Source organism: Gavialis gangeticus, unplaced genomic scaffold (genome assembly GCF_001723915.1).
Source record: "Gavialis gangeticus isolate Ggan-Ray unplaced genomic scaffold, GavGan_comp1, whole genome shotgun sequence".
NCBI lineage: Eukaryota > Metazoa > Chordata > Crocodylia > Gavialidae > Gavialis > Gavialis gangeticus.
This window is the reverse complement of record NW_017728958.1, coordinates 386,817-409,531: the sequence shown is the minus strand read 5'-3', so window position 1 is coordinate 409,531 and position 22,715 is coordinate 386,817. Positions and strand designations below refer to the sequence as shown.

Here is a 22,715-nt window from a genome sequence, read left to right as displayed (position 1 = left end):
CCCCCCCCCGCCCAGCCGATGCCGGCTCGTGTGTCTCCTTCACAGCCGCCCGCTGGCCAATGGTGTCCCGCTGCCCCCCTTAGCCCCGCCCCCCAGCCAATGGCATCCACTGGCCCTCCCGACTCTTCGGGAGCCGCCCGCCCACCAACGGCATTTTCCGCCTTGCCCACCAGCCAACCGTGACCGTCCCACCAGCCCCGCCCACCCATCAATAGCCTCCTCCACCCAGCCGACTCGCCAAAGGCGTCCCGCCCACCTCTTTAACTCCCGCCCCCCGACCAATGGCATCGCGCGCCGTCCTCCGGCCCCACCCTCCAGCCAATGGCTTCCCCCGGCCCCTCTGGCGCGAGCCCCGTCCTGTCTGCGTGCCCTGCAAGATGGCGGCGGCAGAGCCGCCGCGACCCTGGAGCGCCGAGGAGCTGCGGAGCGAGGCGCTGCCCAAGAAAGACGTCATCAAGTTCCTGCAGGAGCACGCGGCGCAGGCGGTGGGGCCCGGGGGGTCACGTGGGCTGGGGGCTGGTCACGTGACTGTCCTGCCAGGCAGTGGGGGGTCACGTGACTGGGTGGTGCTGGGGGGCCACATGCCCCAGGCTCTGTTAGTCTGCACTGTTGTGGGGGTCTCTGAGGCTGCAATGGGCCCCATGGCACTATGACAGCCCAGGGGCTCTGCTGACCTGTCCCTCCCCCCCCTTGTCTCTAGTTCCTTGCAGAGCACAAGCTGCTGGGGCAAATCAAGAATGTGGCCAAGACAGCCAACAAGGACCAGCTGGTCGCGGCCTACAACCAGCTCTTTGAAACGCAGGTGAGCGCCTGGTGGCCAGGGCCGAGCCCCTGTCCACAAGCAGAGAGCAGGGCCAGGGTTCAGCCACCCCAGCATTCGAGGCTTCTTCCGAGGCTCGAGCAGGGTGGAAGAGAGTGTCGCTGTGGTACCTCAATCCATCTACAGCCCTGATGGGTGGAATCGGTTGTGCCCTGGGTGACCAATCCCTTCTCTGCAAGGTGAAGCTTCGAGGTTATTCAAAAATAATTCAAGGTTTTGAATGATTTTTGGTGTATTTCACTTACCTCCTTGTTGGAGCAGCACGTGTTGGTGCGTGAGGGCTGCACACCCCCAAGTGCCTGCAGAAAGGGATAGCGTAGGAGCGCTGTCGGGGTTCTCAGCTCTTGCAGGCAACGTGTCAATAGTTTGCACTATGGGGCTTCGGCCCCTCCGGTTACTTATGTCACAGCAGTGGCGGACTGCTGACTTCTTGGAGGAGAAACGGATCCCTGTGTAGCCAGTTCTTTAGTATAGAAGAGCTTTATAGTACCTCGTTTGTTGGCCTTCTGAAAGACGTCCCATCCTCCTGCTATAGCAAATAACGGTATATGCTTCCCTCGCAGCGCTTTAAAGGCACAGAGATTGCAGATCAAGCGACTGAAAAGGTAAAGAACGTCACGGTCGCTGAAGGCAAGGCCAAAGAAACGAAGCCTGAAGAAATTGTCGATGAGGTTTGTGTAGACAGTTCGCATTTCTTGGTTTCTGACCACTATTTGTTATTGGCACCAAACGTTTTGGCAGCCTAAGCAATAGAAAGTACAGACTGAAGGAGGAAGCGGGGCTTTGGGGTGCTGCTAATGCATTAAACAGTCTGAAGTATAACTGTAGCTCAGTCTGAAATTAAGATCAACAGACTAGTTCTTTGGAAATCTGCTGTTGCCTATAAAATACAGAAGTCTCCTGTTAAAATGAAGCTATTTGACAGCACATGTTAAGTAGCACTGCAATCTTATTAGTCCTATTCCAGCAGGAAACCATCTACCATGTAGCAGTGAGGTGAAAATCATTTCTGTTTTGAAGTCATCATTAACTGAGCTTGAGTACCTGCGAGGGTCAAATTCCCAGTGATTACCTTCGGCAGTGCTAAGAGTTATCTGAATACGTGCATGTTCCTGAAAAGAAATCAAATGTTTCTGAAGAGAAATCAAATGCCTTTGCTTTTCCTCCAGATGTTGCTGAGGCAAAGTTTTGGGGGGTTTTTTGCTGGCTGCCGTGTGTGTGTGCGCGTGTGTCAGTCTCTTGAAGGCTGTTTTCTGATTTTAAAAAATCCAGTCTTGACAGTGACTCAGCTTTTAAACCAACCTCCTTGCGTGTTTTGAGTAAATAGCCTTGTACTGATCTCATTCCAGAGACTTCAGCATTGGCACAGTCTGCGCTAAATCCTTTCTTTCCATAAGCACACCAAAGCACTGTGCAGACTGCATTCATTTATGAGCATCTGCAGGTGCCATTCAGCGCTGGATCTGTGTGCAACTCACTGAGGGGCTTGCACTCAGTTACTAGCAGTTGGTCAAGCTTGTCCAGGCAGTGAACATTTTTTCTATCTTAATTTAGGGCCCACCAAAGTACACAAAGTCCGTCCTGAAAAAGGGGGATAAAACCAACTTTCCAAAAAAAGGAGATGTCGTTCATTGCTGGTATACGGGGAAATTACAGGATGGCACCGTCTTCGATACCAACATTCAAACAAGTAAGAACCCAGGGATCACAAGCTTTTGTACAGTCAGAGGGTTTGAACAGCAGCACATGGAAGAAATTAGGTAGACCACCAGTCACCAAAATATCTGGAACAATTTATGCTTAAAAGTTTGACTGGTTGGGGCCGTGAGAAATGCCCCTTTCCCCCTATTTCTTGTTCAGACAGGCTGAGGAGATCTTGCTCTTGATTCATGGGATCTGCCCCTTCAGGAGAAAGCAGCAGGGCTCCTTCAGGTCTCTCACTTGAGTAAAGCAGTCCCTCCTGCCTCTTGCCAGACCGTGAGTTTGGCATTCTTCAAGCCATGGGTAACATGATGTCTGGATTTAGTCAGCTCTATGACCCTGCAGCAGGGCAGAGAGCAAGGCTTATCATTCAGAAAGCTGTTTTGCCTTCTTGGCTTTGAGCAGCTTTTTCACTGCCCCACATGGTTCAGGGTCTGATACGTCACTATTAAATGTTGAGGCTGTGTCAGGGGTTAGGCATAAGAGAGGGACAGGGCTGTGTGGGAAATTGTGCCAGAACCCTGCGACTTCCAGCAGTGCTTGTAGCATTGTCAAAAGAAACAGTGAGGCTGTAATTGCCGAACGATGCACAATTCACCTTAGCTTGCTTAACAGTCAGCATTACTGCTCCAGACACTGAAAATGAACATTTTAGGAACCAGCATGTTTTCAGTGCCACAGAAACATCCATCCTGTGCATGACATCAGTAAACGCAGCAGTATGGTTCACATAGTCCCAACATCGGTGCATCTTCCAGCATTTCAGTGAAACTAGCTGCTTGCATCAGTGCTGGATTTGCCCTATTTGTTGAATGATAAAATGACCAAGATGAAACATGGAGAGAGCTGTGAATTGTGTGCAAGCACCCTGGTGCTGTCTGTGTTTCTCTGCAGTATGACTTTAGCAGTGGGTCTCGTCAAATAGAACCGGCTGAATGGCGCAGTGTGTTTGACAGCGTAATGCTGAGACCAGGTCAATAAAATCAAACTCTCTTTCAGGCTCAAAGAAGAAAAAAGGAGCCAAACCTTTAAGCTTTAAAGTCGGTGTCGGAAAAGTCATCAGAGGCGTAAGTAGATCGCTAAGTGTCCTGCAGCATCTGTCAGTTTGACAGATCCTTCAGTCTGTGGGTTAGTCTCTGATGCAGCTGTTGTGATCTTCCCCAAAGAATCCAGAGCAGCTGCCCAAGCCCAAAGGTCTGCTGTCGGCTGTCTGCTGCATGTGTTTGCACAGATGCCCCCATCCATCTCCCCATAGTCAGCTCCTCCCCTTTGGCAGGCACAGGTATTGGACGGCAGGATTTTCAGGGAATGTGTAGTCCCGCTTGTTTTGTATGGTGCCTCGCATAGCAGATGTGATCCTTGACTGGGTTCCCAGCACAAACTGCAGCACTGGCTATACCTCAGAAACCTGACGTGTCAGGCAAAATAATCCCCCCCTCCCTGCACAGCCTCTTTGTCTCACTTCACTCCCTGGCCCTGCCAGATCCATAGGAAGTAGATGACTGTGGATCTCATCTCACTCATCCCAGTATCCTGGGAGTCTCTGGACTCTGGCTGCCAGTCCTGTTACCAGACAGAGGGTGTCCATTGGCATGGAGTTTTTGAGCTTCACTTCAGGCCCCAGAATATCCGGCTGTTTTTAACGAGCCCTTGAGTCTGGAACTCCTCCAGCATAAGCATGCAGCCCCAGGCTGCCAGAAGAGAGCTAGTGCAGGCAGAGGCTGCCTGAGACTGGGTAGCCAAGTGCTAGACAGGTTAAGCATTAGCTTGGGGATGACAGCCATGGACAAATGCACAGTTTCCCAGTTTAAAGGGCAGAGAGTCTTGCCAATCAGGACTGTGTGGCTGGGACATGCAGATAAGCCACCCTGTGATGAGTGACACAGAAGCACATTGTTTGTTCCTGAAGGAAGTGGGGTAAACTGTTGCAGTTCTGCTTCACCTATCGCAGGCTGGAGGTGGATGGATGAAATGGGGATGCTGGAGTTGGCCTTGCTGTGGTGAGGCCTCAGTGTAACTTTCAGCTGTGCAGGCCCTGAGAGGGTGGGCCAGGCCCTTAGCCTGTCTCCCTGTATACTGAGCCTCCAGAAAGCCTCAGGTTAGGGACAGGGTGGGTGCCCCCAAGGAGCTGTGAGCAGGCTGTCAGCCCTTGTAAGCACAGCTCCAACAACTACCCTGTCAGACCAGGGTTGAGTGGCTGTGGTGCACTTGCTGCATTGACCCCTCCTGGAGGGGTGGGAAGCCCAAAATGTCCCTGGCTTTCTGCCCAGCGCTGCTAGGAAATGCTTGGCCTCCTGGGACATGTTTAGGGCTGGATGTAATGCTTTCACGCTTGGGTTGTTGCCATGTGCCTTAAACAGCTCAGAGACACGACTGCCGCCTGTTCATTGTGAATGCTGATACGCTGCCACCAAGGCTTGGTACTAAGATAAAATTAGCCCCCTCACTTGAGCCCAGCTGGGAGGACTGCTCATCTCTGCCCCAGAACAAGTGCAGTCCAATGACAGCTTGCATGTCAGCTAACCTGGGGTAGGGCAGTGAGCAATGCTTCCACTTTCCAGTTTCTGGACCTTGGGACCCAGGGAACTTGGGAGTCCTTTGCCCTGCACAAATAGGGGCTCCCAGTCCTAATCCATGGGAGCAAATCAAAAGCCATCTGTTGGTTAGGTGTTGAACAACAGCTGTGTCCCCCCAGTGCAAAAGAAGGTAGAACAGGAGATGGGAAACACTGTTGCTTGGGACAAGCTGATGGATGCACTGGGGCTCAGTATTTCTACCACTGAAAATTGTGCAAATTGCTTCTTTATGGTGATTTTTCTCTTGCAGTGGGACGAAGCCCTCCTGACCATGAGTAAAGGGGAAAAGGCTCAGCTAGAAATCGAACCTGAATGGGCCTATGGCAAGAAGGGGCTGCCTGATGGCAAGTATCCTTTGAGTGATCGTGTTCCAGCTTTTGAAGACATGCAGGGTGTCTTAATGTCCCTTAGAGGAGGGAGAGACCACTGTCCAGTAGGTTGTGCAGGGTCACATGGCACTCTCATTGTAGATGAAACTCCTTAAGCCAGAAGCTGCAAATACCTTGTTTTCTAGTATATTAAGACACCCCCCTGCTCTTTTTGTTCCCCCCTCATGTCCAGAGACTGCTTTTATACCCTCACCTAAGAGGTGTGTATCTGCTGAGCAGCAAATACAAACGCTGGGATAAACTAGCTGCTTTGCTGTTAGACCAGCAGGGCAGTAAAACAAGCTGCTTGGGGAACCTCCTCCACTGGGGGTGTTCAGGCAGGGACTGGATGGGCATCTGTGTGGGATGGCTTAGTGTTTTGCATCTGACATCTGTGTGGGCAGTTGGCCTAGATGGCAGCTGATGTGGCAGTGGCTGCAAGAGGGTTAGGTTCCTAGCTGTGATCCTGTGGGGGCCTAGTGAGGCTGAGGAGTGGACTCTGCCCCTGCTCCATATGGCCTGGAGCTATACTGAGTTGAGGACCACCTGCTTTCAGTGGGTGTCTAGACTCCTTCCCCCACTCATAGTTGGCATGTTCCGTTTTCCTCTGCAACAAGCACGTGGATCTATCCGAAGAACAAGTGAGGCTAGGAAGTAAAGTCATATAATGGGAAGAGGACATGAGAGGAGAAGTCTTGGCTGCCACTGTCTTAAATAGCTTGTAGGGTAGAGGGAGTGGTGAAACCTTATCTCCTGCTGGACTGAGGCTGCAGGGAGCAGTAAATGGGAATCCCTCCATCTCATGGGTCTTTGCTTCGTCAACAACACATAGGGCCAGAGAGTCAAGCAGCTGTCCTTGCTTTTATTTGGCCTTTCCTTGGAGCATTGCAAACATAGCAGACAGATGAAATCTCAAAGCTTGTGCTGACTTTTCCTCTAGGAGGGAGAGGAAGAATTGGCAAGGGCAGAGCAGGGCTGGGAGGGAGGTCACATTTAGTCCAGCCTCATCCCAGCCAAGTGTCTGGAAGTTTTCAAGAGGAGGTTGGACAGAGATGTAGACTCCACAGCTTCTGGGCAGCCTGTTCTCATGCCTGACCATCCTCAGAGGTGTATGATGGTGGGGTGGAAATGAATGTTACCTGATATCTTTTGTGCCACCATAAGTTTTTTATCGTAGTATAGATGGTGAGCTATTAGTTGTCACTACCCCACCAGGCCATGGCAGAGGAAAATCAGTGGTGCAATAGGCAGAACAGACTGCTGCTCAAAGGTGCAGACAGTAGGGGAAGAGTAGAGCAGCCTGAGCTGCTCGCTGTCCAGCCCACCCTCCCCCTCAGCAGGTGCCCTGGGGGCATGAGGGATCTTGCAGTGCTTGGACCACCTGCCCACTTCCTCTGCTTGCAGAGAGGCACCCAGGGAATCTCAGTGCCTCTCCACACGTGGGAAGTTGGGGTTCTCATTCCCTGTGATCTCAAGAGTGAGTCAGGCTGAGTGAGGAAGAGCCCTATTCCCTGATCCTGGAGGATGGCTGTGGCTGAGCAGGGAAAGCAGGAAAACCACATCACTCCTTGTCCAGTACTGTCAATGGCTGGGATAAGTGGAGACTTAGTTGGCCCAGTGAAGTGGATCAGTTCTCCCATGATGCATTGTGGCATGGCTGATCCACTTTATTGGGCAATTCCTGTTTCTAGCCCTATGACCCCAGGGAAAAGCTCATCTCCATCCAGCCACCTGCATCAATACACTTCCAAACAGCAGGTAGGGGGTCTGCAGAGGTACCTGCTGTTTTGAGCAGTGCCACTAAATGAGCCCTAAGTGTTTCACACGATTGCCACCAGGTTGCAGATGTAACCAATTTATGTTGAACAGTGGGGGGAGGGAGAGCTTGGTCCTTGCCAGAGGCCACTGACACGGCGCATTTTTGAAAATGGGCATGCTTGAAAAAGATCATCAGCTAGATCGGGGTGGGCAAAATGCAGCATGCGGGCCAAGCAATTTTATCAGGCCCTCTAAAAAATTTAGAAAATTAATATTTATCTGCCTCTGGCTGCCTGTCGACAGCTTGCCAAAACTCAGTAAGCAGCCATCCACCCAAAATAATTGCCCATCCCTGAGCTAGATCGTAGCAGCTTGTACCTCGCAGACACTGCAAACCTCTCCTTAACTCAAGCAACAGGATCCCGCCAAACGCAAAGCTCTTCTTTGAAGTTGAGCTGGTGGATATCGACTGATGCAAAGACTGATGCCTTCCTTTGGCTGCGGTGACCTCATCTGTGCAGGAGTTGGCTGACAGGGGCGGATCTGCCCTGGCAACTTCAGGAGCTAGTGACAGCTGTGGCCTTGCCTATTGAAATCAGCCGGTTTGTCCCAACGGCTGTTCAGTAAACACCACTAAAGAAAACTCCATTGCCCCGTGCACGTGATTGAGCTGATTTTTCTTGTGCTGTGATGCTACAGTAGCTCCCCTGGAAAAGCTGCTGCTGTGGAAGAAGCAAATGCTGCATAAATCCAATCTAAAGCATCTGCTCCAACCAGAGGGGTAGAGGAAGGGAACAGCTCTCACTGTCAGCATTTTCCCTCCTCAAACCCACATGGGGGGGCTGTTTCTGCCCATCTTTGGAGCCCCAGCTCTGCTCTAGCTTAGAGGATGGCAAACTGCAGGTGAACACATCACTGCATCTGCTGTAGCAGTTGGATGTCTCCAGAACAGGGCTGGGCTGTGCTGTAGCATAGCTTTCTGATTGCAGCCCTGCTGCAAGGATTTCTTTTTTCATGGCTGAACCAGACTGCAAAACAGGAGATGGAGATGCAGTGACAGAGAGCAAGCAATCTCCAGCTAAGAACCCAGGAGTTGCTCGGGGTCTAGCTGAGCCTGGTGGAGGTGGGGAATGGCACTAGAATTTCATCAGGTCAGGAAAGAGATGCAAAGGGGGCAGCTCTTGGAGCCTAAAAGCAGAGGTAAGCAGAGATGCGGTTGGCCCAGCAGAGTGGATCAGCTGTCTCATAATATACTAAAGGGGTGTTAAGAGATGCAGGGGCGTGCAGTCCTGGAGCATAAAAGTTTGAGTTGTTTGCTACCACTTCATCCACCAGCCCCTGACACGGGTTCTCCAAATGAGCAGTTGTCCAGCAGTTTCAGTACTGCCAGTTCCGTCTTAGAGGAGGTTTAAAGCAGTTGTGACCTCCCTAGAGCCTTGTAGACTGATTTGTTTCCACTGAACACAGCTGGATGGTAGGTAAAGGTCTACTGCAGCTGCCTCTTCTGTATAACAGTTCTGTTCAAGGGCTTGAGCCAAACCCTGGGTAACAGGCTCCAGCCCCTTTGTACAACTGCCAGCAAGTGAAGGATGTCCAGTTCCACTTGCAAAAGGAAATGCTTACTGTCCATATCCGAGTTCCCATTTATAAACCCGATGGTTTGCCTGCCTCTTTTTATAGCGCTTGAAGCCCCTCAGGGCAGGGGCCAGCTCACACTCGTACCTTGTATGTTTTACCCACAGACATGTTCTAGGAAGACAGCTGCAGCACAGTAGAGGTGCTTGAACAAGTGGGGAAACCCTTCCCTGTTTCTGATTGTGCTCTGGGAGGTTTATAGGCCTGAGCCATTCAGAAAGGGACCCATGTGGTGGTCTGTTGACCCCCTAGTGCCCCAATGGGTTTTTCAGCCCAGCTTTGTTCCTTATGTCAGTGTGCCCCAGAGAGGGTAACAGGTGACCAAACTGCTGGTTGGAAGGGGATGTTTCCACCTGACGTACAGTGACTGGCACTGATGTAGTGAGTTATCACAGACGTTAAACAGCTGCCTGAAGGATGGGCACAGTTTTGTTGAACAGGTTGCATCATTTTCTGGCTTGTGTTCAGTTTAAAGGTGGCGTAGCCTTCACATGGTCACTGAGCGCAACAAAAAGCTATTAGTCATTAGGGATGGTGGGGCAACCGTATGTCTATTTTTCAAGCACCATAACATGGATACAGCTGGGCTAGTTCCTTCTCATTGAGCCTGGCAAGCTACATGGGTTTGAGTGTTTAGCTGTTTGGACCCTGGGAGCCTTAACCACTACCACTGCCTAAGGGAAGGACATTTGGATCCCATGTGCCAGATAAGTCCAGGAAGCAGAGCAGCCCAGCTGCTTCCCTTTGTGCCCCTGTCATTGCAGGCAGCACTGAAGCAGTATGCTCAGCCCTCTGCTCTAGGATACCTTCTCCCAAGCAGAAGACAGCTGGTTAGCTGAAACAGCACAAAAAGGCACATGCTGTAGGTGGTAACTGCTCTGTAGCGTAGAGCAGAGGTGGTTCCCCAACCCTACTGTCAGTCCTCCCAGTCTCAGAGACCAGCTTTCATAGGAAATCCTGTAAAGGAACGTGGGATCCAGCACAGTCAGCAAGCAGCATATATATAGTCTGTCTGAACACCACCAACACTAAGCAAATGCAGAGCCCTGCCACAGCTGTCTGTGCACACCCAACTTCCAAAGTAGCAGTCATCTGCTCCTTCAGTGCTGGTGTTTGAACACTACAGGTTCACCTTTGCTGCCTCAATCTCGGTGCTTCTGTGATCTTAAGTCAGCTAACGCTCATTTTTTAACTGCTTTAAGCCAAAGGTTGCGAATAAAAGTTACCTGGACAATAGCTGCATGGCTAATGGCATGAGTATGATCTGGGGTTTTTATTCTTGTGGGGGTTTAACTGCACAATGCTTGCTGACTTGTTACCGTCAACAGTGTTGCTGGGCTAGTGAAGAAAACCCATACAGCTTGGAGATGAATTTGCGGACAATTCCTTGGTTTTATTACAAAAAGAATGATCATTTTGATCAAAATAAAGAGTCTGCTCACAACATACATGAAAATTGGAAATACAAAAAACTCACCCCAAAACACGATAGTTCTGGTGCCTTTCTTTAAAAAAAAAAAAGGCTGCAACGTCACTCTGTGCTCTATTTATAGTATGACCCCCAGCCCCCCATTAAAATATAAAATGCATGTGACAGCTTGCAAACACTGTCAGTAGAGTTGTGTGATCATGACAATGCAGACAGACACGGGTCTGGGCTCCATCACCGAGTTACAGGAAAAACCTTCACAGGCAAAGCAGATGAGATCAATTTTTGGTCAGGGAGAAAAACAGGAAAGGGGTGGCCTTGCTTACATTTGGGGCCCCTCCAGCCCCTGCCTAGCTCTGGTGTGCCCTCATCTGCTTAAAACAGGTGGTCATCTGAAGGAGATGATACCTACAGAACCAACACAAGCAAAAACTGAAACCAAAACCAAGTTCTCCAGGTCATTTCTCCATAAGTTAACGTGGGAAATAAAACTGTGTTTATGGTAAACCAGCTGTGTACAGAGAGCTCAATTACCATTTACCAACACGCACGTCTTGCTTCACGTACACCCTGTGAACACCGGTTTGTTTCACATGCAAAGACTGAAGGGCAGGTCTGACAACAGTTCTCTTCACATCCCAAATTTAAAAAAATATATTTTTATAGTCCATCTTTGCTGCAGTTCCACAGTGAACTCCAGTTGCTCTTCTAATCAGGTGGGAGGGGGGGGATAATATTGTCCGTAAGTCCATGCGTTCTGGTAGTTGTACTGGGAAAACAAGACAACATGGGGTGAGTCAGAAGCACAGGATATTTGGCGAGTTGCTATATTAACATTCAACAACTCCAGAATGAACAGCTGTGAACACAACAGCAACCGTTTCTCTCACGTGACCATCGTGGGTCCCACTGAACATGCCCTTGTATTTGTGCATGCACAAAACCGGAGTCTTCTGAATGGCTGTGTCTATGGGGCTGTACCTTCAAGCTGCTTACCGTGTCTCTGAAGCAGCTTAAAGGACAGTTATCCTGGCCCTCCCTCAGTCCCCTCCCAGAGCCTGTCAAGTACAGAAGGCGTGCTGGCAGGGGACCTGTGCTATGGTTACTGGGGGGGGGTCAGGACAATCTTAATCAAAGATCTCAGGCATATCCCTAGTGGCCCCGAAGCCAAGGGCAGAAGGTCTGATGACATCAGTGGGTTGCTCTGCAATACTGCCATGTGGGTCTCATGGCATGCTCCTGAAGCAGACCAAAGTGGCTGCCATTCACGTACCATCTAGGAGAGGATGAAGACACCTTCCAGACTCCTAGTTTCCTTGAAATAAAGGAACCCCCTGGAGTAGAAGCCTCTCCCCCAGGATGCCAATACTGCCCACTTTATGACCACTCATGTTTGCAGCCAACAGGATGAGAAGGTCCCCCAAGGGAGGGGAGCGAGAGAAGGGAAGCTATGGGTCCCGATTGCTACCCCCCTTCCAGTGCTGTAGCAGGTGGAACAGAGCAGGGCACTCTGAAGGGTACATGCTGATACAGCACTTCTGATGGTCCAAGGATGACTACACCTCAGACTAATACATCCTTGGGAATTCCTTGTACCTAAAGCCATGCAACGGCCCTGAGCACTATCACTGCTTCGCCATGGAGCAGGCAGTAATTGAATTGCCCACAGATACTTACGGAGTAGTCTTAAGACACAAAATCATCCACCTTGAGCTCATCCTGGGTCTGGTGCAGAAGCCTGGTATCTCCTCCACAAACTGAGCTTCTTCTGAAACCAGGAAGGAATTCTACCCTGTGGTCAGACTGGGACAGGCCATGGGGGTTTTGCCTTCCTCTGTAGCATGGGCCATGGCTTGAGTGCATTTTAACAACCCTTGCAGCAGCAGACACTAACAGCCCTTGTCCCCCTGCTTTACCTGTGGCCAGTAAGGGTGCTTTTGGTGGCTGGCAACGTGCCTTGTAATTATGCAGATGAGCCTGCCTCGTGCAAGATCCCGCACTAGATGACCTCTGGAAGTCCCTTCCAGCTCTGATTCCTACGATTCTAAGACAACCAAGGAGCCTCAGATGTTACGGGCATAAGAATATTCATACCTCGTCTGCTGTACTTGTTACCGCCTCTCCTCAGGTGCTGCTGTGGCTGGAAGAGCAGAAGCCGTGTGCCGTAGCATTTGGCCTTCACTTAACAGAATGACTCAGTCATCCAGTGGGGAGGTCTCCACTCCCACCACTGATGGCTCATTCAGAGGCAAGGAGAATCCTGTTGCTGCTCTGCTCCCAGACTTGGGAGATCTACCTGACCCAGCATCAGCAATGCCTCTAGAGGGCACAATCTCCTCTTCCTAGAAAAAGGAAGAGACTCTGCTCCTGGAAGTATACAAAGGACACTGCCTCCAATCCCCACAGGACACCAGTGCATTAGGATATGGCTGGATTGCCTGATATTGCCTATCCCAGTAAGGAGAACCACTTGTTCAATCTATGGTCTCACCAAGCAACTCAAGAAAGACGCAATTCCTCGCTCACATGAGGTAAGCAGTCATGTCCTGTGGATGGGGAAGAGATTTCCTCTAGACACATGACACCGTCAACACTGAAGTACATGCCCTGACCGAGTGTTGTGTCGCCCAAGTCATTTGACAAGTCCAGAATCCTTCAACCCCATGAGTGGTTATGCTGCCGTCACTGATTCTATTGCTCAAGTCACTGCTGGCTGTTGCTGCAGTTTCACTGGTGCCAGGATAGTAGAAAGCTCTTCGTCGCCAGCCATGGATGCAATGCAGGGCTTAACGAATCTTCTCCTCAGCAAGGCTTCGTGTGTCCTCTACACTCAGCCAACAGCTTGGTGTCCGTGTTCAGGACAGTCTTCCAGTAAATGAGTTCAGAGCCACACGTGCTGCTGGGGTGAAGCTCTCTGAACCAAGTCTCTTTGCAGCACCTGGATGTTTTTGGTGATGCTTCCAAAGGTCTGACTCTATTACAGGCTGTACAGGAAGACACTCTTCTGCCACACTTGGTGGGGTCTGCAACCTAGTAATATGCCAAGACTGTCATCGACATCCCCAATATCCAAGAGTTTCAGGTGTGTCCTACAATTGGCCAGCAGTCTAAGAACGCTGGCACACCAAAAATTTGGTGCATGACTTCCATGAAGACGGATAAGCCACCTGCTATCCATTAATAGGATTTGTCTAGTCCAAAACAGACAGGGCTTGACACTCCAAGGCTAAGTCTGCATTAGGTGGGTGGCTGATCTGCCCTGTATACTGGGGGTGGGATCTGACCATCCAGAACCCGCTCCAGTGGACTGTGGTTTGTACATGGTGTCCTCGAGTGGGCAGAACACATCCCAAGAGTTCTGAAGGGTGTAGCCAGAGCTAAGAAAAACTAACTGCTGACATCCTTGCTGGGCTCTGTCAGATGGAGCCAGCCAGCACGAGAACTGAGGGATGCTGCAGCTTTCCCACCCTTTATGCCTTATGGAAGCAAGAGATAGCACAGGGCAGTGTGCAGCCCCAGATACGGCTATTCCAAAGACTTCAATCTTGTGCACGTGGAGGCCTACAGTGGATCTGTACCAAAGCGCACTTGTACTAATAACCATACAAAGCAAGTCAAATCACTTCTTAAGTGAAGCACTGGGGCAATTTAACACACAAACAGGACAAGCTTGGCATCCCAGAGGTGACTTTTGTACATTCAGGGTGCATTGCAGAGTAAAAGTTCCAGCATGAAAAGAAATGATTTCCCTCCACCCTTCCTGCACTTGCAGTTGTGTTTAAATGTTAGCAGACCTGTGTAAGAAGGACCAGTTTGCACAAGCGCCAACCACTGTAGTCTGTCGCATGTATTCAGTCCTCTGCAAAGGAACACGAGACAAAGGCAAGATGGGGACTAAACAGACTGAGAAAGGACAGGTCCATCGGTGGGTATTAAACATGATAAGTAAGGGTGCACCTCAACATGAGGAATTCTAAGGCCTCTGAGACCTGGAAGATGAAGGAGAAGAGGCAGATCTATCTTAGCATCCACACTTTAGACGCTGGGCTCAATAGACCTGTGGTTTGACCCAGCATGGCATTTCTTATGTTCACAAAGGGCAGAGAGAAAACATGAGAGAACTAATATTTTATCTGACATGGCCAACAAGTACCTAGATGTAGAAAAAGAAATTACTTGGAATAAAACAGACCTTGTATATTTGAAATGGATGAACAAAGGAAACGGACCGTGTCACACTCACCTGGTACCAAGCACTGTAATTGTATGCCATCTGATTGGCCTGCATGTCTCCATCCATCATCTGCGTAGAAGCCATAGTCGCATCATCTGTATGTGCTTTCTTCTCATCTGGTTCCTCTGATCTGAAAAATTAAATATAAAGACATTGTTCAACAGCAACAAAACAAATAAAATGGGTCTGCAGCGTCTCCCACACCCCACTGCAGCAGGGGCCAACCTTTTCGGCAGGCGTGCCACGAATTAGCTCCACACGCTCTGATAGCTAGATCCCCTTCCCCTGCCTGAGCAGTTGCTCTGCTTTCTGCTCCCTGCCCTGTGCTCCCTGCCTGATCGGCTCCTCTGTTTTCTGCTCCCTGCCTGACTGCTGCTCTTTTTCCTGCTGCTATACTCCCCATTTCTTCCTGGATCTGTGACAAGGCACACACACAGGTTGCCCATGCCACTTGTGGCATGCATGCCACAGCTTGTCCACCCCTGCCTTAATGTCCCACTTTATAAGGCTACAGGCTGAAATTTCAAGCTTGAATTTCTGACACGCCTTTTATTTCAAGCAGTCAAAGACAAGCTTTCACTTTAAGCAGTCAATGGAAAGTTCTACCCGATTTAATTCTTGCTTTAGATAAAAGAATTCTTACTTCAGCCTAAGTACTTTAGTTCAAGTCCTTTTAAGGATGGAACCACACATCTGTCTTTTAGTATTTTGCTCCATCCCCATTTCTGGCAGCCCAAATTGTTTAAAGCTGGGGTTTCCCTCCCCCCAGTCTAACCTCTTAAAAAACCCTTAACAATGAACAAGGGGTAGTCACTGGCCATTTTCTTGAAGAGTTTCTAAACTCTTTTCAAACAGATGCATTACACGCTGTCTGTACACCAAATTGAACAGTATCGCAAATTTAAGGCAACAGTTCATACCCATTTTCTGCTTTTCTTTTTAAGGAATCCTGCTCTTTTAGTAGGGCTTGATGTTCACTGTAGGCATCCAAAAGCCTAAAAAAAAACAACACAAACAACACCCGCACTTAGCCTGGGCGTGGAACATTCACAACAGGACAGTATTAAAATAGCTAGATCGCAACCTCTACGTTTTCCAAGTTTTGGCTACTGTTCAAAAAGAGTTCACAGTACCCATGCATTTCTGCATCCGTGTTATAAGAATGAAGGGGCACGGCTGTGTCAGTAGCAAGTAAGTACATTTTACAATTTTCTACAAAAAAATTCCAACAACATTTTCTATAAACAAAGTTTATCACATTAATAAAACGGGAGTTCCTAAGTTCACTGTGAAACATCAACCATGTCTGTATTTCTGCTTTGGCAGTTGATGGTTTACATTCATGAACATATATACAGCAACGGATGGTTTAGATGTTACACAGCATGAAGATGACAACGTGCTTTGTTCAGTGCTGCACCGCTGCACAACTGGGTGATACCCAGGGAAGACCTATGCAAAGCATATTACTGGAAAGCCTGCAGCTTCTAACATGTCAGCAGCACTTGGTGTCAGGGTAGATCAAGTCAGGGTGTTTGAAAATATAAGATACGGCTGGGTCTACAATTAAAGCATGTCAAACTGTTTTTAGAGAAACAAAAAAAAACTCTTCCTCTTTCAAGAGCTCTCCTCACTACACAGCCCAAGTAGGTGATCCCTTACCATGGCTTTCAAACAAAAGAACAATGGTTTTGTGGGGTGTGAACAAGCAGGAGACGCTTTAAGCCAAAATGGCTGCTTTTCAAAGAAAAGCCTATGCTACAGATTTTCTGGGAAAATCCCTAAAGTGCAAAGCACTGAATACAGCACTAAAAGTAACACCAGTTTCTTAAGTGTACCTAAGTATAACCCTCTCCCCAACTGATAAGCAGCAGGGGGGTTTGTGAAGCGGGCAGTACTTGATTCAGATTTGGCCTGATTTGGGGAACAGTAATTAGATTCACTGATTCGGATCACTGTCCCGATTCAATTCGGCCGAATCTGAAGATTCAGTGCTGATTTGGAGAATCGGCAATTCAGCCATAGACACAGCTTTATATGTTTTTTCTATGTATCTTGAGGTACCTGGCACAGCTTGTGAATGCTGCGATGGTGGGGCAGATGGAACGTCCCAAAGGAGCATGGGGGGAAGCCTCCATGCGCTTGGTGGCAGACCCAAAAGTGGACTGCGAATACTTCCAGTCCACTTCTGGGTCCGCCACCAAGCACACAGGGGACCCGCTCCCCGTGCCCCTACGGCTTGGAGATCGGCCACGGGAGTGCCGTGCCAGACCCAGGAGGCACCAGTCATTGATCCGAGGGGCAGGGGAGTACCCCATGTGCTCCACAGTGGACCCGGAAGTGGACTGGAAGTACTTCTGGTCCACTTTCAGGTCTGCCGCTGAGAGTGGACCCCCCACCAGGCTCCCATGGGACGCTCCATCCACCCCAGCATCTCAGCGTTCACATGCTGCGCCTGGTTTCTCGAGGTCCGTAGAAAAAAAAAAAAAAAAACCATATAAAGCTGTGTCTATGGCCAAATGGTTGAATCTCTCCAAATCGAATCAGAAGCTTCCAATTCCATTCAGAGAGATTAATGAGTCTCCCGATTCCATTTGGATTTGGAGATTCAGCCGCCAACTTGGGCTGAATCTCCTCCGAACTGAATCAGTGACTGAAGCTTCACACAGCCCTAACAAGCAGCTCTTTCAGTGACCCCAATACAGTGCAAGCTAAAGCTTACTTGGTCACGTCGGAACCAAAGTCTTCAAGGAATTCCACCTTCCGCTGAGAAAACGTAATCCTCACTTTTATTGACAACACACCGCTGACAGCTTTATCGAAACAGCTGAGGATGTTCTCTTCGTTCTGCCTGAGATCCCCACTGTACTCCATTTCAAGTAAGTTGAGATACAACTTTGTGTTCTCCTGTGCAAAAACAAAGCAGGGCCAATGCTGGACAGCACTGTTTGTCCTAGCATCTCTCAGATATCTCTATCTAGTTCAAGAGCTCTGGGTCCCAGACTGTTTTATGTCCTAGTGGTGGCCTGCAGGCTGTGTCTAGCCCAGAAGGAGTTAAAGTGCAGTCCACAGGCTTCCCACCCAGCCACCAGCCCCCCTCGCTGCTCCTGCAGCAGTAGCCCAGAGTTGCTAGGGCAGGGCAGCATGGTGATGGAGAACTCAGGAATTTCCCACTGGCACAATCACAAATCACATGCTAACTTGCACTCACCCCCACGGCACTGGCAGGGAATGGCTCACACCACTTGCACAATGAGGATCCTGGAAACCTGTGCGGTGTGCAGCCTGGGGCCCATAACCAGTACAGCAGTGGCCCCCAGCCATTCTGAAGTTGGGACAGCCCCGTTTTAAGCTACAATTCTCTGCTGTAGCATGGCCAGTACAGGCTTCCTTCTCAAGTTCAAGGAGAGATGATCTTGGACCTGCCTCATTTGTGAGCTACAGCACATCCAAGAATGGGTGTCAGCTTGCAATCAGTAAGAGGTTGCATGGCCAAGAGTCAGTCACCCATACAAACCGATCCCATCCCAAGAACGCTGCCAACCACGCAGAGTCAATGCTGGCACGCTTACACCCCTTACAGGTTACAGGGGTAGGCGGACGAGAATAGGATGGGATTCAACACTGACAGGTGCAGGGTGCTGCACCTGGGAAGAAAGAACCAGCAGCATACCTACAAGCTGGGGAACTCCCTTCTTGTCAGGGCAGAGGCAGAAAAGGATCTTGGAGTCATTACAGACTCCAAGATGAACATGGGCCAGCAGTGTGGGGACGCAGTCAGGAAGGCCAACCGCACCATGTCATGCATCCACAGATGCATCATGAGCAGGTCGGAAGAGGTGATCCTCCTCCTCCATGTGACACTGGTCAGGCCGCAGCTGGAGGACTGCGTCCAGTTCTGGGCGCCACACTTCAGGAGAGATGTGGACAGCATGGACAGGGTCCAGAGGACGCCACTCACATAATCAGGGGGCAGCAGGGCAGGCCCTACAAGGAGAGGCTACGAGACCTGAACCTGTTCAGCCTCCACAAGAGAAGGCTGAGAGGGGAATCTGGTGGCCGTCTATAAACTGGCCAAGGGAGACCAACAGGCAATGGGAGAGTCCCTGTTCCCCCAAGCACTACTGGGAGTAACAAGGAACAACGGCCATAAGTTGACGGAGAGTAGATTCAGGCTAGACATCAGGAGGCGCTACTTCAGTCAGGGCAGCTAGGAGCTGGAACCAACTTCCAAAGGAATCCTACCCGGGCAGTCTTCAAAAGCAGGCTGGACAGCCACCTAGCCAGGGTTGTTTGGCCCCAGCATCCTTTCCTGCCCATGGCAGGGGGTCAGACTTGATGATCTGCTCAGGTCCCTTCGGACCCCACCAACTATGATACTACAAAATTATGAAACACTGCTTGTTATTTTTGGAAGGGAGACGGACAAAGACAAGGACATGCCTCAGAAGGAGGAGGGAAATCAGGAGTGCTGTTGGGATTGGGGTAAAAGGTAGGATTCAAAACCTGCAAACATGGCAACATCAGCTTAGAGGGACTGGTGTCTCCATGTAGTAATACAACACATTACATACAGACCGACAACCTGTCATCATTGTTGCCTTGCTTTAAAGCACTGGTTAAATCAGGAGGAAATTTAACGCGAGACAAAGGGCTGTCTACAAAGCCCTCTGGAAACACATACTTTGTCCTTCTCAATAGCTTCCGACAGCACTGTTCTTGCCTTTGGGAGGTTCTTCTGTACTTTGAAGAGATGCCGAGCAAGCTTGATGGTGTAAAATGACAATTCGCTTCTTGATTTGGCATTCTTCACAGCTTCCATGAGCAAGTGTTCAGCTTCTTCCATGTTTCCATGTCTGCGTTCTAAGCTCACTCTTCGCAGGCGAACCATGGCTAATCCTACAACGCACTCTTCAAACGTTTTCAGGATTCTTCTTGCTTCGTTGATATTCCCTGAAAGAGAAATGCAAGGCCCTGAGGATGATGCATGCTCTACCACATCCAAAAATAAAAATAAACTCTGCTCATAACAGTAAAGGTAGGAGCTGCTAGAAAGTCTTCTCATTTAACTTGACTCTTACCCTGCTGTTCTTCAAAGGCAGCCCACAGCACGTGAACCATTGGTTTCTTAGGAAGGTGTATCGTACAGGCCCTGCTGTAGACGTGCCTCACTCCTTCAATACTATGGTTCTCCATGTATTTGGCATACTACATTTGAAAACAAAGTAGGGATTGAATAATTTTACAGCTTATTTGGGGTCTTTAAATACATGACAGAACGATAAAATTCTTTTGTTTAAACCCATTCAGCACCTTTATTGAACCACTAGACTAGTTTCTGTAAGGAAGGACGTAGAGAGGCAACGAAGTTGGCATATGCAGCAGTCAAATCTGGTTGCAAGCAGACCATCTCCTAATGCAACAGATATAGTTATATATGAACAACATTCAACAAGAGTACAAAAGGTTAGTCACTAGATCAATGTTTGCAATCAGAAAGAGTTCAGTGGGAAACCACTACCCTTACCTTAATCCAGAAGTCCTCATAGAGGGCACAAGAAATAACACATCTTTCAAAGAGGACCACAACTCTCTCATGAGTCCCATTTTCTATCTCGAATTCTAAGTACTCTTTCCAGTTTTTCAGCTGAGCTTTCTCCAAAGGTTTTACATGGAAGTAAGGCCGCTTTATCTGCAATGGATGCACAACACGGGAATGCAAATTCACCAGTAAACTGACAACACGGGCAAAAATAACGCTTAGCAAGAAACTTTTTTTTTGTAGTTGGATCATATAATGACCCTCTAGACTTTTCAAAATTATATTCTTGTGCAGGTTATTTAAACGAACAGACTGAAGGAACTTTGTGGTCTGATTAATTTTAAAGAAATGCTGTCATGATGTGATTCATTTTAAAGAAAAGGTTGGCATTATTAAACTAAATTCTAGGTTTTATAAAGAAGTTTTCATACAACCAAGGGAACAACAGAAATGTTTCCAGGATTTAAGTAAAGAAGTCCCGTTGCAAACACGGTTAGCCATTCATCCCCACCCCCATCTGCAATTCAAACATGACAGCAATGAACTTGTAAATAAAACCGATTTCACCACCCAAGCTGCATACATATAAAGTACTTACTTCTGTAGTCACCCAGCCCTCCGATATAATTGGTTAATCATTTATAATCCCGCAAATCATTTTGGGAACCGTTCGGATGAAAAACAATTAAAGCACTTACATGCGCTGCAACAGTAAACATTTTAATTGAGTTTTGCAAAGCTAACAGGATTGCATCTCAGTAATAAAATTATTACTTTTCAAAAACAATACTGACTGCAGAAGGATTTGAGCAGGATGCCACGCAAGAACAAATAATGACTGCCACACCCTGACTGCTCTGAGCAACCACTACATTGTTCACTTTGCCTGCAGGACTCCAGACGCGCCTGTTTCTCCCCATCTCCGATTTCACCTGAAAGTTTCTCTCTTGCACTGAAACTACCTCAAGCACATCCACGCCGCTAGCTCCTTCCAACTGTTATTAAAAGGAGTAATGTTGTCAGTAACTTAATAAAGCAAAGCAGGGCATGGTATCCCAGTCTAAATGCTGCTGTGGGCCGAGGGCGCGATTCATTTTATGATTTGGATAAGGAAAGAGAGGCAGATGGCTGGAGTAATAATGAAGCAGGCTTAACAGGACTTCCCCTTCAGAGGGTAGATGCTCCATTTCTGGATGGCTGTCATTTATCGACCCTGTTTTTCTCCCTATCAGCAATTCTGTTTTGTGCTATAGTCCTTTCATGTGTCCATTACATTGATGTCTGTGGAACCAATCAGTCTCTAGCTCTTGCAGAGCAAGAGGACTTAACTGATTGATTTAATCTAGAAAGGTACTCGAGCATTTCTGAACAGTCAGGCCACTTACTCAGACACCTAATGTGGATTAAGGGGTGTTGGTTGTAGCCATGTTGGTCTAAAGACACAAACAGACAAGGTTCTTTGGGTGAATCTGATATCTTTTATTGGGATTAAAGCACCTTACGTAGGCACCCACTTTTAAAGTCTGGGTTCACCGACACAACTTTCTGAGAAATGCAAATCCATCCTCACATGTATATTTTTTTAACAGTGAATCAACTGGGCCAAGCGAGAAAGTCAGAGGCCCAGCAGGTAAGGTTGCCACAGCACTGTTAAATGGGGCAACGCTGCAAACCCAGCAGTTTTTAGGTTCCTGTTTCCGTAATTTAACAACAAGTTCTGATTCCAGCTGCATCTTATGATATAGATGGGCTGCACAATGCCAAGTTAAACCTGCAGGAAAAATCCTGCTCCGTGTCCACAGCTGGAGCAAGGCCACATTGCACTGTGCATCCATGTTACATGGCTCCAGAATAAGCATTTGCCCTAGGGTGGCACAAAGGCAGCAGCTCTGTATGCCACATGTCACTTATGCTCTTGGAGTGGCAACTAAAGGGGATTTTCATGGTCAGAAGTTTCCTAGAGGTTAAACACTGCTCCAGCCTGTACGGCTGTTACAGGCCACTGTTAAAGTTAGCAGAGCCTTTGGCCTGTTTTAAGAGGGTGCAGGAAAAAATGTGTTGGAGTGTGCCCTGCAAAAAAGGTCTAAGGAAGCTTTTTCCGCTGCTCCAACCTGTGTTTTACTCCCTGCAGCATCTTACCCAGGGTTCTGCACATGCATACTTTCATTTAAAGACACACTGCTCTCTCCCCCTGTTCATGATAATCCCAAGAGTGACCAAAGAGTAGCAAGTGTGGGAACCTCCTGGATCCCATTCCTTTTTATGAAATGAACACCACAGTCTAATTTGCAGCTATTTAAAGAAAAATCCTAGGCATTAGCAAACTTAAAAAAAATAAAAAATACAAAGCAAAAAGACCTAATCTAATACACTTAGTGAAATATATTATCTTCCCTCTCCCAAAGCAACACTCAGTGCTTCCATCAACATTTAGTAAAAGATGCCCACATGTGGCCATGAGAGGTAGAAGCCATCACTTTTTTGATACAAGAGACACTGAGGCAGAGAGAAGCTATTTGGCCAAAACCTGACAGAAATGTCAGCCAGGTATAGGCAGATCCAGGCTCACAGACACTCAGATATCCATGTTCCCAGTCCTACATTCAAGTATCTAGACCATTCTTTCATAGAAAAAAAAAAAAAAAAAAAAAA

General features: G+C 48.5%; 2 protein-coding genes across 5 annotated transcripts in view; one reads left to right on the top strand and one right to left on the bottom strand.

Moving 5' to 3' along the window:
- The first annotated feature begins 347 nt into the window (after positions 1 to 347).
- Positions 348 to 10,107, top strand: FKBP3 (FK506 binding protein 3). Its single transcript, XM_019504111.1, has 7 exons — positions 348 to 485; positions 701 to 802; positions 1,384 to 1,491; positions 2,375 to 2,510; positions 3,521 to 3,588; positions 5,348 to 5,445; positions 7,642 to 10,107. The coding sequence occupies exons 1-7, from the start codon at positions 378 to 380 to the stop codon at positions 7,694 to 7,696; spliced, it is 675 nt and encodes a 224-aa protein (XP_019359656.1). The 5' UTR covers positions 348 to 377; the 3' UTR covers positions 7,697 to 10,107.
- A 119-nt stretch (positions 10,108 to 10,226) lies between these two features.
- Positions 10,227 to 22,715, bottom strand: part of PRPF39 (pre-mRNA processing factor 39) — a 42,570-nt gene continuing 30,081 nt past the window's right edge. For all 4 annotated transcript variants that reach the window (XM_019503797.1, XM_019503852.1, XM_019503925.1 and 1 more), the window contains 7 exons: positions 20,049 to 20,213; positions 19,603 to 19,729; positions 19,206 to 19,474; positions 17,244 to 17,428; positions 15,442 to 15,516; positions 14,531 to 14,651; positions 10,227 to 11,056 (listed from right to left, as the gene is read on the bottom strand). In XM_019503797.1, the coding sequence (XP_019359342.1) occupies positions 11,000 to 11,056; positions 14,531 to 14,651; positions 15,442 to 15,516; positions 17,244 to 17,428; positions 19,206 to 19,474; positions 19,603 to 19,729; positions 20,049 to 20,213 (999 nt within the window). In that variant the 3' untranslated portion in view covers positions 10,227 to 10,999. The remainder of the gene's footprint in view (positions 11,057 to 14,530; positions 14,652 to 15,441; positions 15,517 to 17,243; positions 17,429 to 19,205; positions 19,475 to 19,602; positions 19,730 to 20,048; positions 20,214 to 22,715) is intronic.